Source organism: Haliotis asinina, chromosome 1 (genome assembly GCF_037392515.1).
Source record: "Haliotis asinina isolate JCU_RB_2024 chromosome 1, JCU_Hal_asi_v2, whole genome shotgun sequence".
NCBI lineage: Eukaryota > Metazoa > Mollusca > Gastropoda > Lepetellida > Haliotidae > Haliotis > Haliotis asinina.
Window position 1 is genome coordinate 51,430,860 of NC_090280.1, and position 23,362 is coordinate 51,454,221.

At 41.7% G+C, this 23,362-nt stretch overlaps 1 protein-coding gene across 2 annotated transcripts; it reads left to right on the forward strand.

Moving 5' to 3' along the window:
* The first annotated feature begins 777 nt into the window (after positions 1-777).
* On the forward strand, positions 778-22,739 carry LOC137293442 (uncharacterized). Of its 2 annotated transcripts, XM_067823982.1 has the most exons (12): positions 778-870; positions 4,296-4,404; positions 4,748-4,861; positions 5,609-5,704; positions 6,815-7,128; positions 9,219-9,371; positions 10,075-10,242; positions 10,936-11,156; positions 11,700-11,811; positions 13,273-13,431; positions 15,307-15,513; positions 19,781-22,739. In XM_067823982.1, the coding sequence occupies exons 2-12, from the start codon at positions 4,305-4,307 to the stop codon at positions 19,991-19,993; spliced, it is 1,857 nt and encodes a 618-aa protein (XP_067680083.1). In that variant the 5' UTR covers positions 778-870; positions 4,296-4,304; the 3' UTR covers positions 19,994-22,739. The 2 variants fall into 2 exon arrangements, with proteins under 2 accessions (XP_067680083.1, XP_067680090.1); XM_067823989.1 differs by lacking the exon at positions 4,296-4,404 and having other exon boundaries at positions 781-870; positions 19,781-21,328.
* The last annotated feature ends 623 nt before the right edge of the window (positions 22,740-23,362 follow it).

Genomic DNA, 23,362 nt, shown 5'->3' on the forward strand with positions numbered 1-23,362 from the left:
AGAGAAACTCGATCTCAGGATGCACATCAGAGTAACCCAATTCCCGTCTGGACGTCAGAGATCTCAATCTCAAGTTGAATGTCAGAGGGGCTCGAACCCCTGTTAAACGTCAGGGAAACTCGAACTCAGGTTTGACGTCAGAGGAACTTGGAACTCAGGTTGGACGTCAGAGGAACTTGGAACTCAGGTTGGACGTCAGAGGAACTTGGAACTCATGTTGGACGTCAGAGGAACTTGGAACTCAGGTTGGACGTCAGAGGAACTTGGAACTCAGGTTGGACGTCAGGGCTTAGATATAGGTATTACCAAATGCCAAGCCATTTGACATCAGCGTGTTGGCAATCAAACCCCCTAAAATATGCTGAATTCTCACAAGCTCTTTTCTAGTAGTAGCTTACTTCTGATGTTAATAAGGGCGTTGGGGTAGGATGTTGGTATAAGTGTAAGTGGTGACATCGGTCACACGGTCACTGAAGTCCTTTTTGCCAGAGGACGTATTGCCATTTGCCAAGTGTCATCAACTGACTCAGGAGGGTATTTTCTGACTACGGGTACAGCTTGGTAAGATTTGATGCTAGATTCATGAAATAGGACTATCCCAAAATCAAGCGATAACGTCAGTGCACCAGATAACTCTGTGGAGTCCAAGGTACAGAACTGTCCACGTGTCAACATTGGGTCAGACATTTCGGATCATAGAAACGTGACACGAAAACACACCTGAGAATTTGCACGTGCCACACGCGCTCCTCACCTGTTGAATCATCAATGACTGACAGTCTGTGATAAACAGTCAATGGGACAGGTCACAACAACATCCGCAAATACAGACGTCTGACCGAGCCTCCGTGTACGAAGTGGAAATCCCACGTCTGTATAAATAAGCTAACATGTACAGTTGTTATACCTACTGCAAGTCTGTATATGTACACATATTATGCCAACAACACGTATTAACATGTACAAGTGTCAGATCGAGAAGTGCAATTTTGTACCTACCCATTCTTATCGTAATTATTGGATCTGCACCTGAAACGATACCTACCCCTCCAAGTTAAGCCGACTGGTGAAGATCCGGGTATGAATTGATCTTCGGTAACCCATGCTTATCGTAAGAGGTGACTCTCGTGATTGGGTGGTCAGACTCGCCGACATGGTTGACACAGCTCACCGTCTCCCAATTGCATAGATCGGTACTCACGATGATCGTCACTGGATTGTCTGGTCCAGACTCGATTATATAGCTGGAGTATTGCTGAATGCGGCCTGAAACAACCAAAACCAACCTAGTCAAGTCATCCGATATACTAAATGATACATCATAAAATTGCTTTAATAGACACTCACAACTTAAGTCGTTTGGAAAATCGAAAATGCGAATTATCCGGCATTATCTTGATCAAGCGCGAAGTTGCTTCTCTGTCCTAGGATAATGGCTGCACATTAGGTCTAGTGATCTCACTCCTGTATCGCCGATGGATGAACTTCTTGAACTAGAACTGGCTCTCTTCTACGCCGATAAACGCGAACTGTGCCATCTTTTCCGAACATCGTTTCTGATTTTCAAAAATCAAGCGTGTCTAAACATTTTGAAGACAAATCAGTTTACACCGAGTTTATGCTGCTAAGTAAACGACCATATGAAACCTTTTGTATTGCAAACATTTATCACCATTATGGCTAATGAGCAAGTGCAAGCAACAGTTGTCGCGGCTGTAAGAGGTGGCCTCAATGTTTTCTTTGATGGTCACAGATACCGCTGTCACAGAAGGCGTCGCAATAAGCAGTACTGGAGCCGTGCTGTCTCACAGTGCACTGCACGCATTTCTACCCGGGGTGGAAACTTATTTGCTGAAGAAGATCAGAATCACACAAGCTGTCATTCCGTTTGAAACTGAAGCTAGCATCTTTAAGTGTACACTAATTCAGAGAGTGAAGACAGAGGGCACCCCCATTCCTACCATCTATGAAGAAGAGATCGCCGCCGTGAGACTTTGGCTTAAACTGGATGACTTTCTGCAGGCCCTGTCGCCATTCCAGTCTGTGAGAACCATCATGTACAGGCAGAGACACCACCGTCCCTCGACTGCCCTCGTCCAGACCAGAGATCGTCCTGGGAGGCAAGTGGACCCAGACCCATGGAGAATAACGTGACCAGTTAAGTCAAACAGAATACAGGAATTACAATGAAGACAACGAAAATTCGGTTATATGCCGAGTTTAATGTACTGCTGATAAATTTATTTGCACCTACGTAGCAGCCTCTCAGACTTGAACAGTTTAACTGTACTTAGTTGTAAGCCCGGGCACGTTGTAGATAACCGGGAACTCCGTCTCCATTTAACGCCACATGAGCAAACATTACATAACCCCGTGTGCAAACATACGGGTCAGGTAGTCTCTGAAATGAACATACTGACATACAGCTCATGAACAATACAAGACGCTCTACCAGGATATTCTCTCTCTCTCGCTCTCTCTCTCTTTCTCTCTCTCTCTCTCTCTCTCACACACACCAATGTGATCAAATGCGTCATTTACCACTGTTTATGATACAGGGTGTTGTTCCGGCTCTCTGCCTAAATGAACGACATGACAACTATTAGCATGACATTGCTTGGCTATTAATGGCTATATACCACATGACATTGCCTGGTTATTACCATCAATATACCACATGATATTGCGTGGGTATTACCGACAATATACCACATGACATTGCCTGGTTATCACCGGCAATGTATTCTATATATGCTAGGATATTAATACAGCGCATATATCCACGAACCCAGCGCATGACATTGCCTGGTTATTACCGGCAATATACCACATGACACTGCCTGGTTATTACTGGCAATATACCACATGACATTGCGTGGGTACTACCGACAATATACCGCATGACATTGCATGGTTATTACCGGCAATATACTGCATGACATTGCCTGGTTATTACCGGCAATATACCACATGACATTGCGTGGGTATTACCGACAATATACCGCATGACATTGCATGGTTATTACCGGCAATATACCGCATGACATTGCATGGTTATTACCGGCAATATACCGCATGACATTGCCTGGTTATTACCGGCAATATACTGCATGACATTGCCTGGTTATTACAGGCAATATACTGCATGACATTGCCTGGTTATTACCGGCAATATACCGCATGACATTGCCTGGTTATTACCGGCAATATACCGCATGACATTGCCTGGTTATTACCGGCAATATACCGCATGACACTGCCTGGTTATTACCGGCAATATACTGCATGACATTGCCTGGTTATTACCGGCAACATACCACATGACTTTGCCTGGTTATTACCGGCAATATACCACATGACATTGCCTGGTCATTGATGACAACATACCACATGACATTGCCTGGTCATTGATGACAACATACCACATGACATTGCCTGGTCATTGATGACAACAAATCACATGACATTATTAATTACATAATCCTGCATGAAACAGGAATTATGCAATCCTTGTGGAATCTCAGCTCCACACAGTTCTCCGTAGACATCTGGCTTTTTTCATAATAAATTGCAACTTAATTCAAGGCGAAAGAGTCAAATATGGAAGCAAGTATATGTAAACCGCAGCAAATATTCATCGTTCGGCGTTCTGAGTGTATGCATAATCAATACTAAAGTATGTTCACCTTTTTGGCGAATATGGGGCGGTCTCGTGGTAAAAGCGTTCGATCGTCACGCCGAAGAGTGAGTGTGTGAGTGAGTTTATTTTTACGCCGCACTCAGCAATATTCCAGCTATATGGTGGCGGTCTGTAAATAGTCGAGTCTGGACCCGACAATCCAGTGGTCAACAGCATGAGCATCGATCTGGGCAGTTGGGAACTGATGATATGCGTCACGCCGAAGACCCTGTTTCGATCTCCACCCAGGTACACTGTGTGAGAAGCCCATGTCTAGTGTTAACCGCCGTGATATTGCTGGCATGTTGCTACAGCGGCTGGTAGTGAATTCACTTCTTCAGATCATTAATGAATATGTTACATACACTCGAGAAAGAACATGGCCAAACATATTAAACAGCACATTTTAAATGGATGTAGTGTCCATGTATCGGGGACGAACGCTTCCCAACAGAAGCACGTGAATCGGGCTGGAGACTTGCGTCCTGAAAAACAATATATAATCTCTTGTAGTTAGCAAATATGCTGACAAAATTTATTTTATCAACGTCCGTATACAGTTAATCCCGAGAAAAAGACGACTACCCCGTTTTACGGACGCTTCTATGTCTTAAAGCGCATCACCATGGCTCTCTGGAAATGCCGCTTCTATTGCTTGAGACTGGCAAGCCAGGGAAACGTGTTAATTGCTAAAGACTATTGGGGTTTAAGGGGACGTGCCACAGGTAAGTCAGTAATGTTCACATAAACATAAAAACAAGAATCATGCATGCAGTTTATTTCATTAAAACGCATTTTGTTCGGGAGTGTTATTTATTGACTGACGTCGGTGTTTGAACAGACCCGCACCTTCTTAATGGCACATCGAGAACACGCTCCCAGGTGAGGATGAGAATAATTTTGAGACATGCGCATTCTACACATAGATTGTCACCCACGGGTAGGTTCCGCGATTCGGAGACCAATCGGAGCACACCTGATACGGATATACGATTCCCATACCATGTGGCCCAATCTTATTCCGATATCTTATTCTTTAGATTGGATGACGAATGTTTACCTTTACAGGTATAAGAATGGGCTGCATTCGCCAGTCACCGTTGTCTCTCGGTAACGCTGTGGAAATGTATGTCGTTAATCCATTTCTCGCGACACTACTGTCGATAGTGCTGGTTGTACAGGGTAGGTACTTTTCTTTGCATGCAGTTGTTAGAGAATTGTCTTTTTTTTTAAAATCTGATTTATTTCTAGGCATATGGTCTAAACCCTTACCCATTTTACCAAATTATCGTCATTAAATATTACTGCTACAAAGTAACATTCTTTTCAATTTCTGAAAACAAAATCCATACAGTTGGTTCGTTATGCGTGTGACCCTTTACTGGGGTGGGGTGGTTAAAGTGTTAGCATGCCATGCCGAGTTCGATTCCCAAATGTGGTATGGAAACGCATTCGTTCACGTTTTGTTCTCGTGCGCTCTATACCCTTTGCAGTCACTCCGTGGCCCTTAAAGATTCCCAGTAACCTTTGCTTGTCGTAAGAGGCGACTAACGGGATCGGGTGGTCAGGCTCGCTGAGTTGGTTGGCACATGTCTTCGGTTCCCCATTGCTCATGTTCGATGCTCATGTTGTTGATCACTGGATTGTCTGGTACAGACTCGAATATTTACAGACCGCCGCCATATAGCTGGAATATTGCTGAGTGCGGCGTAAAACTAAACTCACTCACTCACTCAGCAGCGTAGATCGATGCTTATAATGGTCGTCACTGGATTGTCTGGTCCAGACGCCATTCCTTACAGACCGCCACCATACAGCCGGGGTATTGTTGAGTGTGGCGTAAAACTATGACTCATTCACTCAATTACTTCGTGAAATATCTCAATTTTTAATTTTGCATCAGTTGTCAGTATATTTTTCTATTGATAGGAAAATCCCTTGGATCAAAACTGCGACCTCTGGAGGAAATTCAAGAACTACTATCGCGAGAGAAACGGGATTTGGACGTGTTTGAGAGAAGTGACCGTAAGATACTTTTTATGTACCGTGTGTAGAAAACCTCACCTGAGTGGTTAATAACACTCACGCATATCAACACGTGGCGATATAAAACTGCAGACTGACATGTTTGAATTCAAAGGTAAATTCTATTTAAAGTCATTCTTCCGTATTTTGAGAGTTAACACTACACCTGACCACTTCTGTACAAGAGCTTAGTTACGTTTGTGGATTGCGGCGTCATGGCGGAGCCTGACCTGCCAACTAAGTTCAGCTAAAGGACGTTTTTTTTCACAGAGAAATAAGGGCGATGGGGAACTGAATGGTTAAAGCGTCCGCTCGCACGAGAAGCCCTGGGTTCGATTCCCCACATAGTTACAGTGTTTGGAGCCCCTTTCTGGTATTCCCGCCGTGATATGAGCTTGATATTGTCAAATGTGGCGTGAAACCACAGTCAGTCACAGAAGAAATCGCTAAAATCTCACAAAAGCGACATCCTGTTTTGCCACAACTTTTGAGTGATAAACCTCTTAAATTGCTTGTATAGAATACAGGTAGTTTTAAATCTATAATCAAGATCCGTTCGAATCATGGAATATGTCTGCCTATTCTGTATATCAGATTTGCAATACTCTGTTACACTCCGTCTTATAATGCTCTTGAAAGGCAGTTAGAAGTTGGCTGGAGATGGGCGCATAACTGCTTTTGTTTTGTAACAAGTTTTTTTAATTCTTTTTCTCTATACGACTTTTATGCGTCAGTCGATGAAGTGGCACGAATTAGCCCTGAAACGTCATATAAAGAAAAAAACCAGAAGTTGTTATCCACGAGACGTGTCATTTATCCATCTTATAACTTAACATGTATTTCTGCGGTCTGACAATGGCGACGAAAGAGTTACAAATAAAAACATTTTTGTCTTTCTTTTTTCATTATTCAATTTTGATATATTTATGCACGTATAAGGCAGACATGTAAAATTGAACAATTCATAGCAAAGAAGAAAAAAAACAACAACAAACACATTGATAAGGAAATGGACGCAACCAACAAAATACAATGGCTTCAGTTTGAAACAATCAACACTGTGACGTAAACAGTGATAGGAGATCTGACAGGTTCATTCCTTGTCAACAGGGGTTTACGCCTACATGCGGCAAGTTCTTCCGTTGCTTCAACTGTACGTCGGACGCTGGGGCCCCACCATCGACATCCGCCACTTCGAGAACTACGACCGGACCATCAATATCAGCAATGTCTTCTACGTCAAGCCAACGCACGTGAGTCACGTGCAGTGTGTGATCCAAGCTGCTCATTGGCTGGGACTACGTGTCCGCGCCGTTGGGTACTTCCAGAGTCGCGCGCCGCTCTTTGTGGATGAGGGTCACGTGATGCTAGACATCACGGGTCTGGAACGTCACGACGGCCCGAAACTGCAGATCAACGAACCGGTAACTAGTATTTGATTAGTACGGCACCCACGGAGATTGCAAGTGATTGGTTAATGTTTGCTCTATACTTACCTTAAATCTCCCAAAGTAGGCCCCTCCCAGTAGTGTACTAATATTTTTTGTTTCTTTGAGTGGCATTAAAAGTTGGTGTGATGAACATAAATTATTAGTTATGGATAGACACCTTCTTTATTATAATATTAGACAAACGTTATGGATAACAACGTCTTTTGTTTCGTGAGTGCGACGTTTCGATATAGAGTCTTGTCCATAAAGATTGGCTATTATTAAATACTGTATGCCCCAGCTTCTATTAAATGCCAAAATATTCCTTTATCGCAATGAACGGGGTGTTTCGGCTGATGCATCCACACGTCGCATCCATTGCATAAAGAAGTGGTGTGTTCATAAGCAATCATGTACTAATTTCTTATTGGTTACAGTGGTCTTGGTTCAGGTTAAATATATGGCACAGATTCCTTTCTTATTCTACACATATTTATTAAAGGTCACATGCAACCAAAAAATCAAACATTATTAAAACACATTTATCACTTATTCATGACATATAATATACATTGCTGCTTTTAAAAAGACGAATAAACAAAATTATAAGCGTACAATCGCGTTTCAAAAGTGCAATATTTTGTACTTGGGCTCACTTCCCTCGAAACGAAGCCTGCGGGAGACCGAACCCAGTCATAGCGGGTGGATATGCACTCAAGTGTAACGACGTTTTCCGATTGGCTGTTTCATTTGCTGATATGCTGAGGGTTCATTATGTGTACAGAAAAATGATCTGTTTGATGGGCATTTTAGAAGTATAGCCAGTAACAAGAAAGTAAGATTCTGTATGGATAACAACTTCTTTTTGTGTACTTGATGCGTCGTTTCAGTGTGGATTCATATACTGTTGGCAAACAAAATCATATGCACTAAAAGAAGTCGTTATCCATGAAAAATGTACAGAGAGATGTTGGGTTTGGAAAATACATGTTCTCTGAATTTGCGCTCGATCCAATTAAAAATCATGTCAATAGAGATGGTCAACTACTGCGTGGCTGGAATCTGTCATTCGTCCAAGTACAAAGCAGGACTTGAAACTGACAAGAGTTTGCACCAGTTTCCGTCAGATCCAGTCATCCGAAAAAAATGAATGTAGTATGTTTGCAACCCACAGACATAAAAACATGTCATGTGTATCACACGTGCCTAATTACATAATATGGCAGACACGGGACTCGGGTGCACGAGTCATAATTCAACTTATTTTCTTTATGTCGTATAGTCTGATAGGTGTTAAGTTCAAATTGCACGTGGTCAATGATTGAAGCTGTGTATTGCATATTGTCTTTAGCAGACAGGCAGGCAGACATAAAGGTGTGAATAAACCAGACACTGAGCTTTCTCTGTGACAGAGACTGCTTACCACAATCAACAATTTTTTTTTACGTAACGAGAAGATTATTTAATTGTTTGTGTACACAACCAAGATTAGACTACTGCTCACAACCTCAGACACTGGGCATGCATACTGTTTCGAGCTCCGCGAACCTATTCACTGCGCATGCGTCACCGGCGCAGCGCAGCACAGCTGTTGAAATCAGTTTTCCCCCCAGCGCTGGGGGGAATTTAGTGAAACGTTTGAACTGCAATTTCGCGGGCTTTTTTTTCATCGCGTTTTTTTCAACTTTATAGGTTGAATTGGCATTTTTTATGATTTGTTTCGGTAAATGCCTACCGAAAGGTACCAGAATCCGAAAAGTTGTGTTTTACGTTGCATGTGACCTTTAATGTTTATGATTAAAAGTCAGCTACGTCCGGATTACAAAGCATTAATAAAATAAATAATAATAAGTTAAGAACAATTAAGAACAATATTGCCGGGACAGTTGTACTGATTATGGAGGAGCCCGGTTTACCAAGAGTCCGGATTTGACAGATTCCACTGTATATTTTGTTTTATACGGATTTACACATTCGATGAAGGTGAGTACTCTTAGCTAGACGCCGCCATTAGTTCTTTCTAACAGAATTCCTGAAAAAATCAGACCTTCTGAAACACATTTATTTCCTTCTTGTTCCGACAGACTGCGACACGCGCCTACCACACCGTAACGTCACTGAGCGGCGTTGTGACCTCCGACCTGAACGCCTTCCTGGTGCGACATCGACTGACCTTCCTCTCTCAGCCTATAGAGGTGAACGGCACAGTTGGAGGCATGGTGGCAGCGTCATCACATGTGAGTTGTCTCTCTTTGTTCACGCGCACCCCCTAGCCACACTCGCCAAAGAACATGGTGTTATGGTTGTACGTCGATTTTAGCAATATTCCAGCAATGTCACGGCGGGGGACACAAGAAATGGGCTTTGAGCTATCACCATCGGCGTGACGAACGAACGATTTAGCCCTACGTCCATATAAGCCAAATATTTTAGAGGAGAGTAAAGACGAATGGTCCCGAGAGACATTCGTGACAACTCGCGTCATTCCGGAATGAGCCTAATGGCCCTCAGCCACGTTGCTGAAAGATGTTCATGAAGAGAAATGATTAAAACGTGAAATAGAGTTATCAGCATTTTCTTGATTTTTCAAAATAAGCGAGAGTGCAAATCTCAGCATATTGTTTCGTTTCTACGTACGTTTAGAGACAAAATCAACAACAAATATTTGGGTGATTGTTTGGAAATGTTATGAAATCAGTAACTCACTGTTTATTGTGTCTTCATTTCAACTTATATTTGATATTAACAAGAGGATAAAGCTGTATATATACAGTATTTTGCTCTTCAGTACTTTGAATTTGACAAAGCAGCATCAAAACAACAGCAAGTGTGACATGATGTACGAAATGGAAAATTCCTCTTCAGCAACATTGTTACCCCTTCCAGTTCAGTCTTTATGAATATATATGCTTCTGGCGTGACTTTTGACCTTCGACCCAGGGTTCAAGCTGGGATGGACCAACCATGAGCGGCTACGTAGTTGAGATGAGAATAATCGACTCTCGAGCTCGGCTCCGGACGTTTACGATGGAGGACGATGGTGACGTCATGAAGGCGCTGATGTGTAGCCTCGGGGTTTTCGGCATCATGTATGACGTCACTCTGAAGGTAAACCTTATCAGATTTGCGCATTGAAAACATTTAAATGAGGACTAATAATGGTTGTTGGTTTTGTTCCTTATATAATGAGTGAGTGAGTGAGTGAGTGAGTATAATTTCACGCCGTTTTCGCAACATTCCAGTAATATCACGGTGGGGAACACCAGAAATGGACTTCATACATTGTACCCATTTGGGAATGGAACCCGGGTCTTCGACGTGACGAGCGAACGCCAATTCCGGTTTGCCTCTCTTACCGAATTGAAGTTTTTGCCAGAAAAGTATCGTTCCTCGCTAACGTTTCACCGCGACTTTTCCATGATGCCTAAATACTTTGTTTCGAATAAAAACTATTCACGAGAACCTTAAACCAGGAAGCTATTACTGGAGCACTTAAGAACATGAATAAAAGCAATGGTAAGTTTGCTGTTCGTTAAAAACGACAAATATAGGTTGGGAAGTGTTTTATCCACGAGTACAAGGACTTGCATGATTTTATCTTTATCTGCAACATCGTTTTATAGCTTGTCTAAGACGCTAGGATCGGGCCAGGGTTACGCCCCTTAGTTTTGTAATGATCCGCTGATGTTTGACTGATGTTTCTCTATGATCGTGAGCGAATCTCGACATTCATAGCAGCTGAACCCAAAGACTAGGAGTGAGTCATTGATATAACACCATCAGTGTCTTTTTCCATCACAGGTATTTCCGATGAAAATAGCTAAAGTTGAAAATCAGTTCCTGACAATAGAGGACCTCTTTTATAACGCGGGGGCACTAAAAGCCGTTGTGACGTCCAAGTTCCTCACAGAACCCGCCTGGTACCCATTCAGCGGAATCACAGACAGCGAGGCGGAGGAATACGCTCGGACCGGAACTATACCCAGCAACTGGAGCGCCAAGAAAGACGTCATGTGGTTAAGGTCAGTCCTCCAAGGCGCTGTTTCTTCCTAAAGTATCTTCACAACGGTACTACCACACTGTTACCTCGTTAGTCCGAAGGATACAGATTACAGTGAAATCGTTCGTTTCACAAAGCAGTGGTTATCAAAAGGGTACCGAGTTATTCCCCTTAGCTAGATACACTCTACAGTACGTTCCCAACGATCCCGATAATTCGAGGCTGGGAATAAAGGGATTTAACGACAGTCCCAGTAGAACAGACGTGTTTTAATGCCGTGATCATCCAGTGAAAGTATTAAGGGCGATGTGAAGCGGCCCTAAAATCGTAACGACTTGTCGCCCGTTAACCACTTCAGAGGTAATACAATTAACCAATAAAATTGCATCAAGTCAATGTCAGTCGAGTTAGTTTTACGCGCTAATGATCATATGTTGCAGGACAATCGAGATTGTTTAGAGGATCATAAACGCGTGTTGCAGGACAATCACGATTGTCAAAAGATAATGAACATATATTGCAGGACAATGGAGATTGTTAAAACAATAATGAACATTTGTTGCAGGACAATCGAGCTGGTGGAAGATGTAGACCCGTCCCTCATCCAGGGTCCTGTCTTCCTGCCGACCCAGGGGGCGTTGTCGGGAGGAAACGTTACCGGCCTACTGCGAGGCAGGGTAGGATGTTGTTGCCATGTTGTTACCATGTTGTTACCATGTTGTTACCATGTTACCATGTTATTCCGCCGAAGATGGGTACTGTACGTGAAGCTCATTTCTGCTCTTGTTTTTATGTAGGAATGTTTTTTGAATATTGGTTAAGGGGGTGGAAAGTTCGACCTTCTGGGGATGCAGTTGGACACTTTGTGCTCATTGATTCATTGTGTAAAATGGGCGATAGGGCTTGTGACTTTGTGGGTGTTTGGCGGTTTCTCCAAGTCGAATTGTATGAGTAAATGTTAACAGAGCCTCGCCAGTCTGACAACCTCGTGCAGTTGCTGAACAGTCACAACCACTAATGTGAAGGGAGATAACTGTGGATCCGTCAGTTGCCTAAAATGAAGATGGCGAGTACTATTTTACATCAACAATACACCCGTAGAGACAATCGTTTTGGACGAGCAGAAAGTCTGGTCTGGATTAGACAAGCCAAATGTCTTGTCATTGCCCTAGACGACGCTCACCTTAGACATCCAGATACATCAAAGTGTGCACGTGGGTGTTTCCAATATCCGCGAGGGGCGTTGGGTAACCAAGTGCTAGAAGTGTTTACTCATCAAGCTGAAGACCCAGTTCGATTCCCCACGGTGCAATATATAAAACCTATTTCTGGTGTCACTCGCTGTGATGTTGCTGGAATGTTGCCAAAGTAGAGTAAAACTAAGCTCACCCCATTATCCACGTGAAGGAATAGGACCCATAGAATGTATATTGAATGTATCTAGATGCCCACCCTATCCTGATGACAGATGAATATGCAGGCGCCCCATCATTTGGTTGGCATGTTCCACCAGAGACCATGGTTCCACCCACATGGTGACATATGAATATGCAGGCGCCCCATCATTTGGTTGGCATGTTCCACCAGAGACCATGGTTCCACCCACATGGTGACATATGAATATGCAGGCGCCCCATCATTTGGTTGGCATGTTCCACCAGAGACCATGGTTCCACCCACATGGTGACATATGAATATGCAGGCGCCCCATCATTAGGTAGGTGTACGATACGTTCCAAGCATGTTACAGGAATGTATGACAACTTTCACTTCAAGGGACTCAGACACCACCCCCATGGTGGTCTCCGGTATCACTGCAATATCTGCAGCACGGGTCTCATAGTCCATCAAGCACATTATTGTCTCCACTGCCTTGCCCTTCCTACAATCTCCCAATGAGTTTATTTGGTATTGTATACGTTCAGTTAGTATTGCATGGTGAGAGATCTATCGAAGACCAGACATCTCTTGCTAATAAGGAGAGAGGGGATCAGAGCTTATTCAGTGGAGAAGAGAAGGGCACATGTACAAGTGGCTGTTTTGCAGTATGTCAGTTACATGTACTATGCAAATCTCCAAACGCCCAAATACACCTCGTACATTTAGGATTTGAAGTTCATCCCCTCTCTTTATTGCAGGCAGGCGTGGCTATTCCTCGTTCTCTGCCACGGGTTAGCTACCACTACCTTATCGACGCCTTTGCCACCATCCTGCCCCCGAAACACGGCCGGGAGACGAGTGCGGCATTCATGATGAATATAGACAAGGACTTTGACAGGCCGACCAGGGCTGTGCAGGTGTGTGCGGTGTTATACTATACCAAATCATATTCTCCAGTTTAGCAAAAGCTTTTCGTTGTGCAGGCAGAATCTTCTGACAGCAGTGATTGGATGATTTTGTGTAAGATTTTTTTGTGTGGTAAATATACATCAATCCAGTAATTAAAAACGTACAATATGTTTCGATATTTAGTACTTTTGTATGCTGAAGGAGTGCATCCATATTTTCAGTTAGGTGACTTTTGGTGCGGAACTGCGGTTGTTCAACTTTCTTGTATCCCGAAAAGGAATTGATTAACCTTCCCACAAATTGTGTTTATAATGTTGATTTAAGGCTTCAAGATACTATAAGGGTGATATAGAAGTCCATTGTAAAACATTAGGTTTTGTATAACATTAGTCACTGCTCAGGTGACAGTCCAACCCGAATTGGTTAAAAGTGTTAATGCCAGTCTGCCGTGGTTTCAGTATCAGATGTCATGTTGTAGATCTATAGGTAATATTGAACATCTGAAAGCGCATTTTCTCTCGACATAGCTCCGGGTTACATGTGGCCTCGTTCAGATTCTCTACAAGAGTGGCACTGCAGTCCTCACGTTCATTTACATGTATTTGGAAGGCCTGTGGTCGAATAAAAATGCTGAAGGCGATTTCCAATGAAGAGCTTACACACACCCATGACACTATTGATCAGCTTTGCCTTGACGCTCCTCTGTCCGTCCCCATTGTATTGGTATCTGTCGACATCCGTGTTCAGACAACAAGAAGTATGTTTGCACCCGGGGCTATGCAGTATTATGTCACGTGGTATGGTGTTGAATGGAAGCCTAGTTCCGGGATATTATATACGATAGGCAGGGTTCACGTGCGCGGTTAAACATAAACTAGATTTCATAGCTATTGTCGTTCCTCCATAGAAATGAATTACTTTTATACATACTTTACAAACAGTGTAAGTTCTCTCGTACAAGCGTCGCTCTTCGTCGGAGCATAAAATAATCCTGACACTTGTTTCGTAAACGGCACCATTCTTCAATCTAGTCATATATGACAGCTTATTCAAACTAACAAACAGTATGGTTATGTTTTCCTTCCTATTAAACAATGTACTGTCGGGTTTCATATTTTATCATATATATTATCATATCTCGCGTACCGAACCGAAATTGACTGAATCGAAGGTCTTGCACCGCAGTACGTACCATACCGTGGTATGGGCGTACCGTTTTACGTCCAGTAAACAGTGTGCGGTACCAATGATGGCCCTTCTTGGATGAAGCCAAGCGTAACCTTTCATCCTGTCTTCATTGTATTAATGAACACACAACTTTACGATGTACGTGGCTAGGTATTCCCGAAACGTTCGTAACCCTACGAAACTTCTTAAGACCATTCGCCGTCAATAATGCTACTCACTCACTCACCAATATATTGGTTACGGTTAAAGTTAAGAATTCTTAGGGCTACGAATGTTTCGAGAATAAGGGCCAAACACTAGATGATACAAACTTTTACCCCGCTTATCTGGATAGCTTAGTATATATGGGTGCATTTGCTTATGATGCTGATATTCTAGTAAATACAACCTCGTTCACGCATACATTACTGAGTGCGGAAAAAAGTAAAGTAATTACATATATTGTGATACACATTTGCCGACTAAGGTACATACCAATGGCAGCCACCTAGGAACAGACGGTTGTCGGTGGCGAGAAACCAGACTGAACACAATATCATTTTTGAATGCCTCCATGTAAACCATTCAAGCAGTGGAGCAACGATTTTGTGTAGTCTGGGAAGAGAACGCGCAGTCAACCAAATTTGACAAACTTCATGCACAAACGAAGGAATAATTGATCACATTTATATATTTGTCTTTTTGTCTGTTTCAAGTTCATCATTGAAGAGTCAGAACGGCAGATTCGACTCAACGGCACCACCCCTATCAATGCTCTCCTTCCCCGATTCGTTCTCAACGTCGACTGTCTTCTCTGTCCCGCAAACACAGCCTTCAACGTCGCTGGCGACACCGGCAGGTCCTTCGTAATCGACTTCTTAGCGCCTCCATGGCAACCCGGCTTTTACGACATCACCATTAAGGTAACACCGAAACAGCAACAAAGAAGTAAGCAGCCCTAAGTTGGAAGAATGAGTTATTTTAATTCTACTCCGCTTTCAGCAATAACCCAGCAATGTCACGGCGGGGGACACTAAACATAGGATGCACACATTGTATTCATGTGGGAATCGAACCCGGGTCTTTGGCGTGACGAGCAGACGCTGTAACCACTAGGCTACCACACCACCATGAAAAAATTATGGACATCGACATTCTTATTGTTTGCAACGACATTTCCGGTAACATCGTTCCGATCAATAACGACGTCGTTATCCATTCAATTCAGATAGCAGTAAACCCCCGCAAATCCGGACTGTATTAGGATTAACAAAAGTCAGGATTAACAAAGCATTGGTACGAAGTAGGATCACTTCTGGTACATACAAGTAACGCAACTGATCCATACAGATACCATGGGGTGTTTTGCTTACAATATTAACGCAAGGCTCGATGGTTCCGTCTCTGTTCAACTACAGTACATTTCGTCCACAGTGCCGATCGGGATGTCGGTATCTGTATCTGACAGGTGATAGGTCGGTATGCAGGTATACCGGACTACTGAGTTCCGTGCTATGGGAGATTTTCTGTACAGGACAATGGTTGTTAGTTGAAGCAATTGTGCTATGGCGATGTTTTGTGTTGTCCAAAACGGTATACACCGTGCATCTAGCTTAGTGAGGGGATCAAACCAGGGTTTGATAAGTGAACGAACCTTCCACCACTGCACCGATCTCTGGTGATCAGTTGTAGCATCAAGACAGTTACCTTTGGATATAACGGATACCAGACGCCTCGCATAAGACTTGAACAAGTAATTAATAGTTCATAAGATATGTTTTAGATAAATAAACAAATAAATGGATCAAGTCTTTAAAGGGCATTTAGAAGTGAAATACAGAAGAATGAAGATTTTATGGATATCAACTTCTTTATTATGGGAACACAATGTTTTGGAGTTAATGCTTACTCCTTCATCAGGTGAAGGAGGATGGTGATGAAGGAGTAAGCATTAACTCCGAAACGTTGTGTTCCCATAATAAAGAAGTTGATATCCATAAAACCTTCATTCTTAAATAAATAAATAAATAAATAAATAAATAAATAAATAAATAAATAAATAAATAAATAAATAAATAAGACTATCCACTTATCTTAACATGCGTCTTTAAAGGACAGAATTACTATACATCCAGTGGGTTTAGAATTCAGTACAGCCTTGGAGAGCAAGGCTAGGACATATATAAATACTTCACGCTTATCATTCATGTATAATATTGGCCCCACTCATAACTTAGTTCTACTAGTTCATGCTTGGCGTGAAATACGATGTTTATATCATGTTATAAAATCTGACATCCATGTTTTCACGAGTAAAACTAGTAAAATATTGTTTTCTGCCTTCACGACTCGTCCTAGGCACGAATCAGTAAATGGTCTGTATAATGCCTACATTTGTGACGCCACAGTGCCTCCCTTTTCAACAAGCCCTTATCAGCTGTCCAAGTGGTTTGTATTTTGTCACGACAGTTATCAACGGAGTGGTGAAAAATAGTTCCTCGTTAATACGTTGACAAATATAACACACATAGCACTGAGAATTGTGGTTTGAAACATAAGATATCAACCACTGATAAGGGCACAGGCAAACTGTAGCAAGTATAGGGTGGCGCAGCATAGGGAATATGACAAGTCTTCATATATGCTTCGCGGTCATTTTCTCTATGCTGCGCACCCATTTGCGCTACAGTTTGCCTGAAGGTTATGGGAAGAACAAGAAGCCTGAAGTGCAATATGTAAGACAATCACATGACATATACAGTCGAACCCCATTGTCTCGAACTCGGTTGAGACGAATTCTCGGATGTGTCGAACTGACATCTCGGTCCCTGCCGATTTCCTTATATTTATCATTATTTATGTATGTTCACAAGGGATATCCCGGATCTTCCGGGTACCCGTTTCAGTACTCGGATCCGTTATGATCACGTGTCTAATAGATTAAACAATATAACATGTTTTTCTTTTATGATTAAATATATAAAAAAGGTTGTGTTATCATAATTTATAGTCAGCTGTTTTGAATGCAATGCGTTGTTAAGATATGACAAACTCGAAATTTTTCAGCCTGTGACCTGAAGAATATATTGTCATTTCTTACAAATTTGATGTAGGAAAAAAGCAAAACGTATATCAGATTAGGTAGGGTAGGGTAATAGATGGTGTGGTGCCCGGATAGAATATTTGGACCCGTCCCAGCGCTAGCACATATCGCATATATAGGGATACCATGTTTGACATATATGGTCGATTAAACGAAAGTGTACAGAGCATGTTTGGACCCCTGACATTTTACCATTGCTAACATCATTCATTTCATGGCCATCACATCGGTACAAGTGAGACGATAAATAACATCACTATTTTTAACTAAAATTAGGCTTATGTGAGACAAAAACAGGCCTTTTGAAAATCATTCTGACTTATATTTTACAACTGTTTTCTTGAAAACATTGTATGTGTTAAATACTCGTCAAACTGGATGAAAAGAAGTTTAGTTGTCTGGTTGCCAAGCAGTTCGTGAATAAATCCCCTGAAATATAAACAGGCCTTTTGAAAATAGTTTTCACTTATATTTTACAACTGTTTTCTTGAAAACATTGTATGTGTTAGATACTAGTCAAACTGTATCAAAAGAAGTTTAGTAATCTGATTGCCAAACAACAGTTCGTGAATAAATCCCCCGAAATAGTTTTGTCTTTGGCCTAATTCGAGATTTTAGTAATTTGTTTTCAAATGGTCATTGCGTTGCCCACGAATACAGTTTCCAGTGACTCTGTCAATTTATCTAAATGCAACACAAGGTTATGTTGTGTATTACCTTTTACAGCTTTCATATGTAAAGCGTAAGATGCAGTGGCGTTGCATAATATTTCATTTTAATAATCTAAAGCAAATGTTAGAAAATCAAAATGTTTGATTTGTTAAAAAAAATCTAGTTACCTAACTACAAGTACCATTAAACATATTGCTGTTTCCACAGACGAAGTGCAAGGGACCACTTGTGCTAAATCTATACGTATGCTAAATCTACACGTGTGCTAAATCTATACGTGTGCTTAATCTACACGTGTGCTACATCTATACGTATGCTAAATCTATACGTGTGCTAAATCTAGACGTGTGCTAAATCTAGACGTGTGCTAAATCTATGCTTGTGCTAAATCTTTACGTATGCTAAATCTATGCGTATGCTATATCTATGTGTGTGCTAAATCTACACGTGTGCTAAATCTATACGTCTGCTAAATCTATACGTCTGCTAAATCTACACGTGTGATAAATCTACACGTGTGCTAAATCTATACGTGTGCTAAATCTATGAATTTAGAAATTGATGATAGCGGGTTATACCATTCTTGATAGCATACATGTTGAACTCTGATCATAAATTTAGACAGGAAAGAATTTAAGCTACTAATATACATCTCCTAATCCCTTATAGTTAAGTAATAATGGAGCAGAGTAATATGTTTTGATATCCAATTGTTTCACCATGGCTAGCATCTAATGGTGAGTCATTGCACGTTCTAGGTAGACGGGATGCTGGTATATTCAACAGTTTATACGAATATTCAGTGCAAGGTTTATAAGCAATAAAATTAACAGGATATGTGCCACACTCACCCAGGCCGATGCGATTAGAGGTAGATATTTTAACACTAAGTAAATGTTTACAAGCCAAAGTTTGAACTTTCTTGATTGGTGAACTAATATCACAACCCAACCCCCGGACTAGTAGAATTGGTCACACTTTAGAATGAAAAAGCCTGAAGAAGACACACACGCGCGCGCACGCGCGCGCACGCACGCACACACACGCACACCTGCACTTAGACGTCTCGTACAATCGTTTTTCCAGCTGTGTCTACACTTCATGTCTGTACGTGGGTACGCCCCTGTCTCACGTCGCTTGTCTAAATACAAAACGTCTGACATATATCCACACCATACGTTGCAATGTCGATGTGACATTACATTTTAACCCACTCAGTCCTATTACGTTTCACACACAACCCAACTGATACCACGGCTTCACATACCACCCGAGTAGGCCGCCTTCAGGTTGTCTTGACACCGACGCTCTGTCGCCTCAATAGACACGAACCCTGATTTCACACTGACTCAGATCTTACACAATTTTAACGCCACTCACACAGCCCGCTAATCCTCCTTTCTTCTCTCCCTCAGTTCATGGCGGCGTTCGAGAATGAGGATATCCGCCCTCACTGGCCCAAACGGTACGACAATATTCCCGGAATCATTCGTCACATTCGCCGTGTGTACGGAGACAACATCCGGACTTTCATGGCTGCACGTGGCAAGGCGGACGTGGACCCATGTGACATGTTCATGAACTCGTATTTATCTGCAATTCTAGGTCACACCCAAAAGTTTTGCTGAAGGCTATTGTGGTCGCTATTACCATTATGATTTATGTGTTTACAAAACAGCATTCCTCTGTATGTTTTAGCAGAAGTTGTACCACAAACAGACCATTGGATTGCCTGCACATAACCAACCAACTCAACACTATGGTTAAGGGCTGAGCTTCCCAATGGTACAACACCTTAGATCATGTTTGAATCCCGTGATCATGTTTTAGGTTCCTCAGCACCGGATCTGTGCTCGCGGGTTGCATGAAAGTGGTAAAGGTCTGACACATGCCTAACTTCGGGTTTTATCCTTACATTTAGCAGGCTGACCGGAAACAGAACATGATTACTGTTTAGCATGGCGTGTTACTAAATTTACTCCAGAGTTTCGCTGATTATTTGCAACGTCTGTGTTAGAGGGTTGTTTTACGACGCAATCTGCAGTATTCCAGCAATGCCTAGTCCAGACCAGACACTCCAGTGATTGGCATTAGTCGGAGCTTCTCACTCTTAGCGCGTATGATGGCAAGATGCAGGTAACCGACCCTGACAACCTCATTCATTTAATAACCAGGGTTCTTATTGTTACATTAACAAAAATTGTTACATTGATATTAGCTTACGACTATCTTAGCGCTAAGAGAGCTTCGAAAATGTAACCGCTGTACGACAACTAGAATTTAATGTTAGCTTTTGATTTATCTGGATCCTGAAGAATGTTTGGTATCCCTAGTGTCAAATTCTTTTATTCGTTGTTTTTATAATGTTACGTGGTATATATATGATAGCAAAAAGTATATATATAAAATGTATATGTATTACCCAAATTAAACAGAGGTTAAACAAAACCCATTATCAGCAATACTGTGACACACAATGCATGTACGCCAAATGAACTGTTGTCATATGAACTGGTATACCAGTATATATAAATGTTTAAAGACGACATATAAATGTTTAAATGTTAGAGAATAATTTGGCATGAAATTATTTTATAAACATGTTTCAGTTGAAGGCCCCGTGAACGAACATTGTTGTAAGCGTGTCTTTTTTGTTTATTTATTTATCTTTTTCTTTCATTCTTTTTCTTTTTCTTTTCTTTCTTTTTCCATGGCCGGGAACACCAGAAATGGGCTTCACCCTTTGTACCACTGTACCCATGTGAGGAATGGAACCCGTGTCTTCGACATGACGGGAAAACGCTTTAACCATTAGGCTACCACCACAACCCCTATATAACACATAGCTGGTCGACACAACAACATAGTCCCTCAAAACAACGTGTAACTAAACACAATGTTCCCCATCAACACAATGTGTACCAAAACACCGTGTACCACCATAACATAACTTATTAAACATATTAAATTAAATTAAACAAATAAAACCTCTCACCACAAGACCCTATAGTGGTACATACGCGACAACATGTATAACAGGGGACGCAGTGCATCCTCTACAGTAGATGAATTCCACAGGTCCGGACACAATCAATCACAGACCGTCACTGGGGTCATGTGGGGTTCGAGAACCTTCGTTGTATTAATGGTATACGGATATCATTCACTTTCCGTACGACTGGACAATGTCAAGGACACGCGCCGGATGTCAAGGACACGCGTCAGATGTTAGACTCTTTGATCCAGTCAACGGCTAATATTGTCTATCTAAGTTCCATATAGTCAAATACGTATAGGGGAAAACAGCCTCTATCAACGTATTTTCCATCTTTACTATTGTAAAGTCTAGCGTTGTCAGTACAAATTCTTACTATATTGTTAACACATCTATCTTTTTTACAGTAAAATCTACCGTACTGTCAATACATTTTCCTTCTCAAATGTTGCTACATCCACTAGCTACATCTGTTATATTTAACAAAGTATGGCTTGCACTTTCATCCCCATGTGTAGTGTAGTGAATTTACGCTGAACGGTATCGTATACAGAACACGAAACACGACCATCATAAAGCACAGTTACCATTCATACGGTGGTTACGAATATTACATTTACTGTTCTCATGGAGCGTTAGGGTAGCCTAGCCTAGTGGTTAAAGCGTTTGCTCGTCACGCTGAGCCCTGGGTCTGATTCTCCACAAGGGTATAATGTGTGAAGCCCATTTCTGGTGGAGAGTTGCTAAAAGCGGTGTAACATCATACTCACTCACTCACTCACTTACTCACTCACTCACTACTGATCATACATGAAAACATTAAAACTCTTGACTTTGTTATTAACATATCTGCCATTCCTTTATCTACTTTTCATTGATGCATGTTCAAATATTACTGTTAGTACATCCTTCTGCCCACTACTGTTGACCCGTGAAAGTCCGGGTCAGATTGCCTCATCAGTATCCTATGCTTGTCGTAGGAAGTGAGTAAGTAAGTAAGTGAGTAAGTGAGTGAGTCAGTGAGTCAGTGAGTCGAGTATTACGCCGCGCTCCGACTAACGGGATCGGTTGGTTGACTTGGCTGACACATATTATCGGTTGCCAATCGCGCAGATCAATGCTCATGATGCTGATCACTAGATTGTCTGGTCCAGACTTTTTTTTTGCTGACCGTCACCATATAGCTTGAATATTGCTGAGTGCAGTGTAAAATTCAACTCACTCACTCTGCTCTTTTTACATCTAATATTTTTACTCTTTGTAGATCTAAAACATTTACCATTAATACGTCTATTGTGTTTTGTTAATACTTCGTTGTATTATTTCACCATTTAAAAAAATGTTACTTTTTAACGAATAAAACATTAACCTACTCTCAACCTCATTTCTACATCTACTGTCTGAGCTGTTTATAATCTCCATATTTGCTATTTGCAGGTGTAACATGTTAACAGGTTACTGTGAATATAGACACTATATTAATGTAAAACCGGTTTAGCGAGGTGCCTCTGTAAAAAATTGCCATGGTAATTCGAAATTGAGATATTTGTAATGCGTTCCCGTGGTGATATGTTATGATTCCTTTTCAAGTTTGCCGTGACTACTAGGTTTACATATTGCGAGTCAGTCGGTGAAGAATACTACGTCGGATGTGTCATGCTACTGGGAACATGAATTTATAGAAACCGTCAGATATGAATCACGTATGGTTAATACCCGGATTCCAAATAAAACGTCGAGAAGAATGAATCACAGACTCATTTCTTAGAACTTACTTATGAATAGAGACGAAAGGGAAAAATGGAGGGTGACATATTCCGTGTCTCCGCAGTTACGTCCGGTTATGGACTGTCTGTTGTGCCCGACCTAAACACATATCGGATGTGATCCTGTTAAATCAGTTAGCTTCTACGATACAAGTTGTTCACAGGCCCCGAGGGACGAGTGAACAAAGCATTTATGTTACTGAACAACTCAATGTTAATTTTGAATTGTGGTGGGG

Bases quoted from the DNA above. Each gene is read 5' to 3' on its own strand.
- LOC137293442 (XM_067823982.1), top strand. From the start codon at position 4,305: ATGGCTCTCTGGAAATGCCGCTTCTATTGCTTGAGACTGGCAAGCCAG. The intron at 11,157-11,699 runs GTCAGTCCTCCA...CATTTGTTGCAG, and splicing joins AAAGACGTCATGTGGTTAAG to GACAATCGAGCTGGTGGAAG. The intron at 11,812-13,272 runs GTAGGATGTTGT...TCTTTATTGCAG, and splicing joins CCGGCCTACTGCGAGGCAGG to GCAGGCGTGGCTATTCCTCG.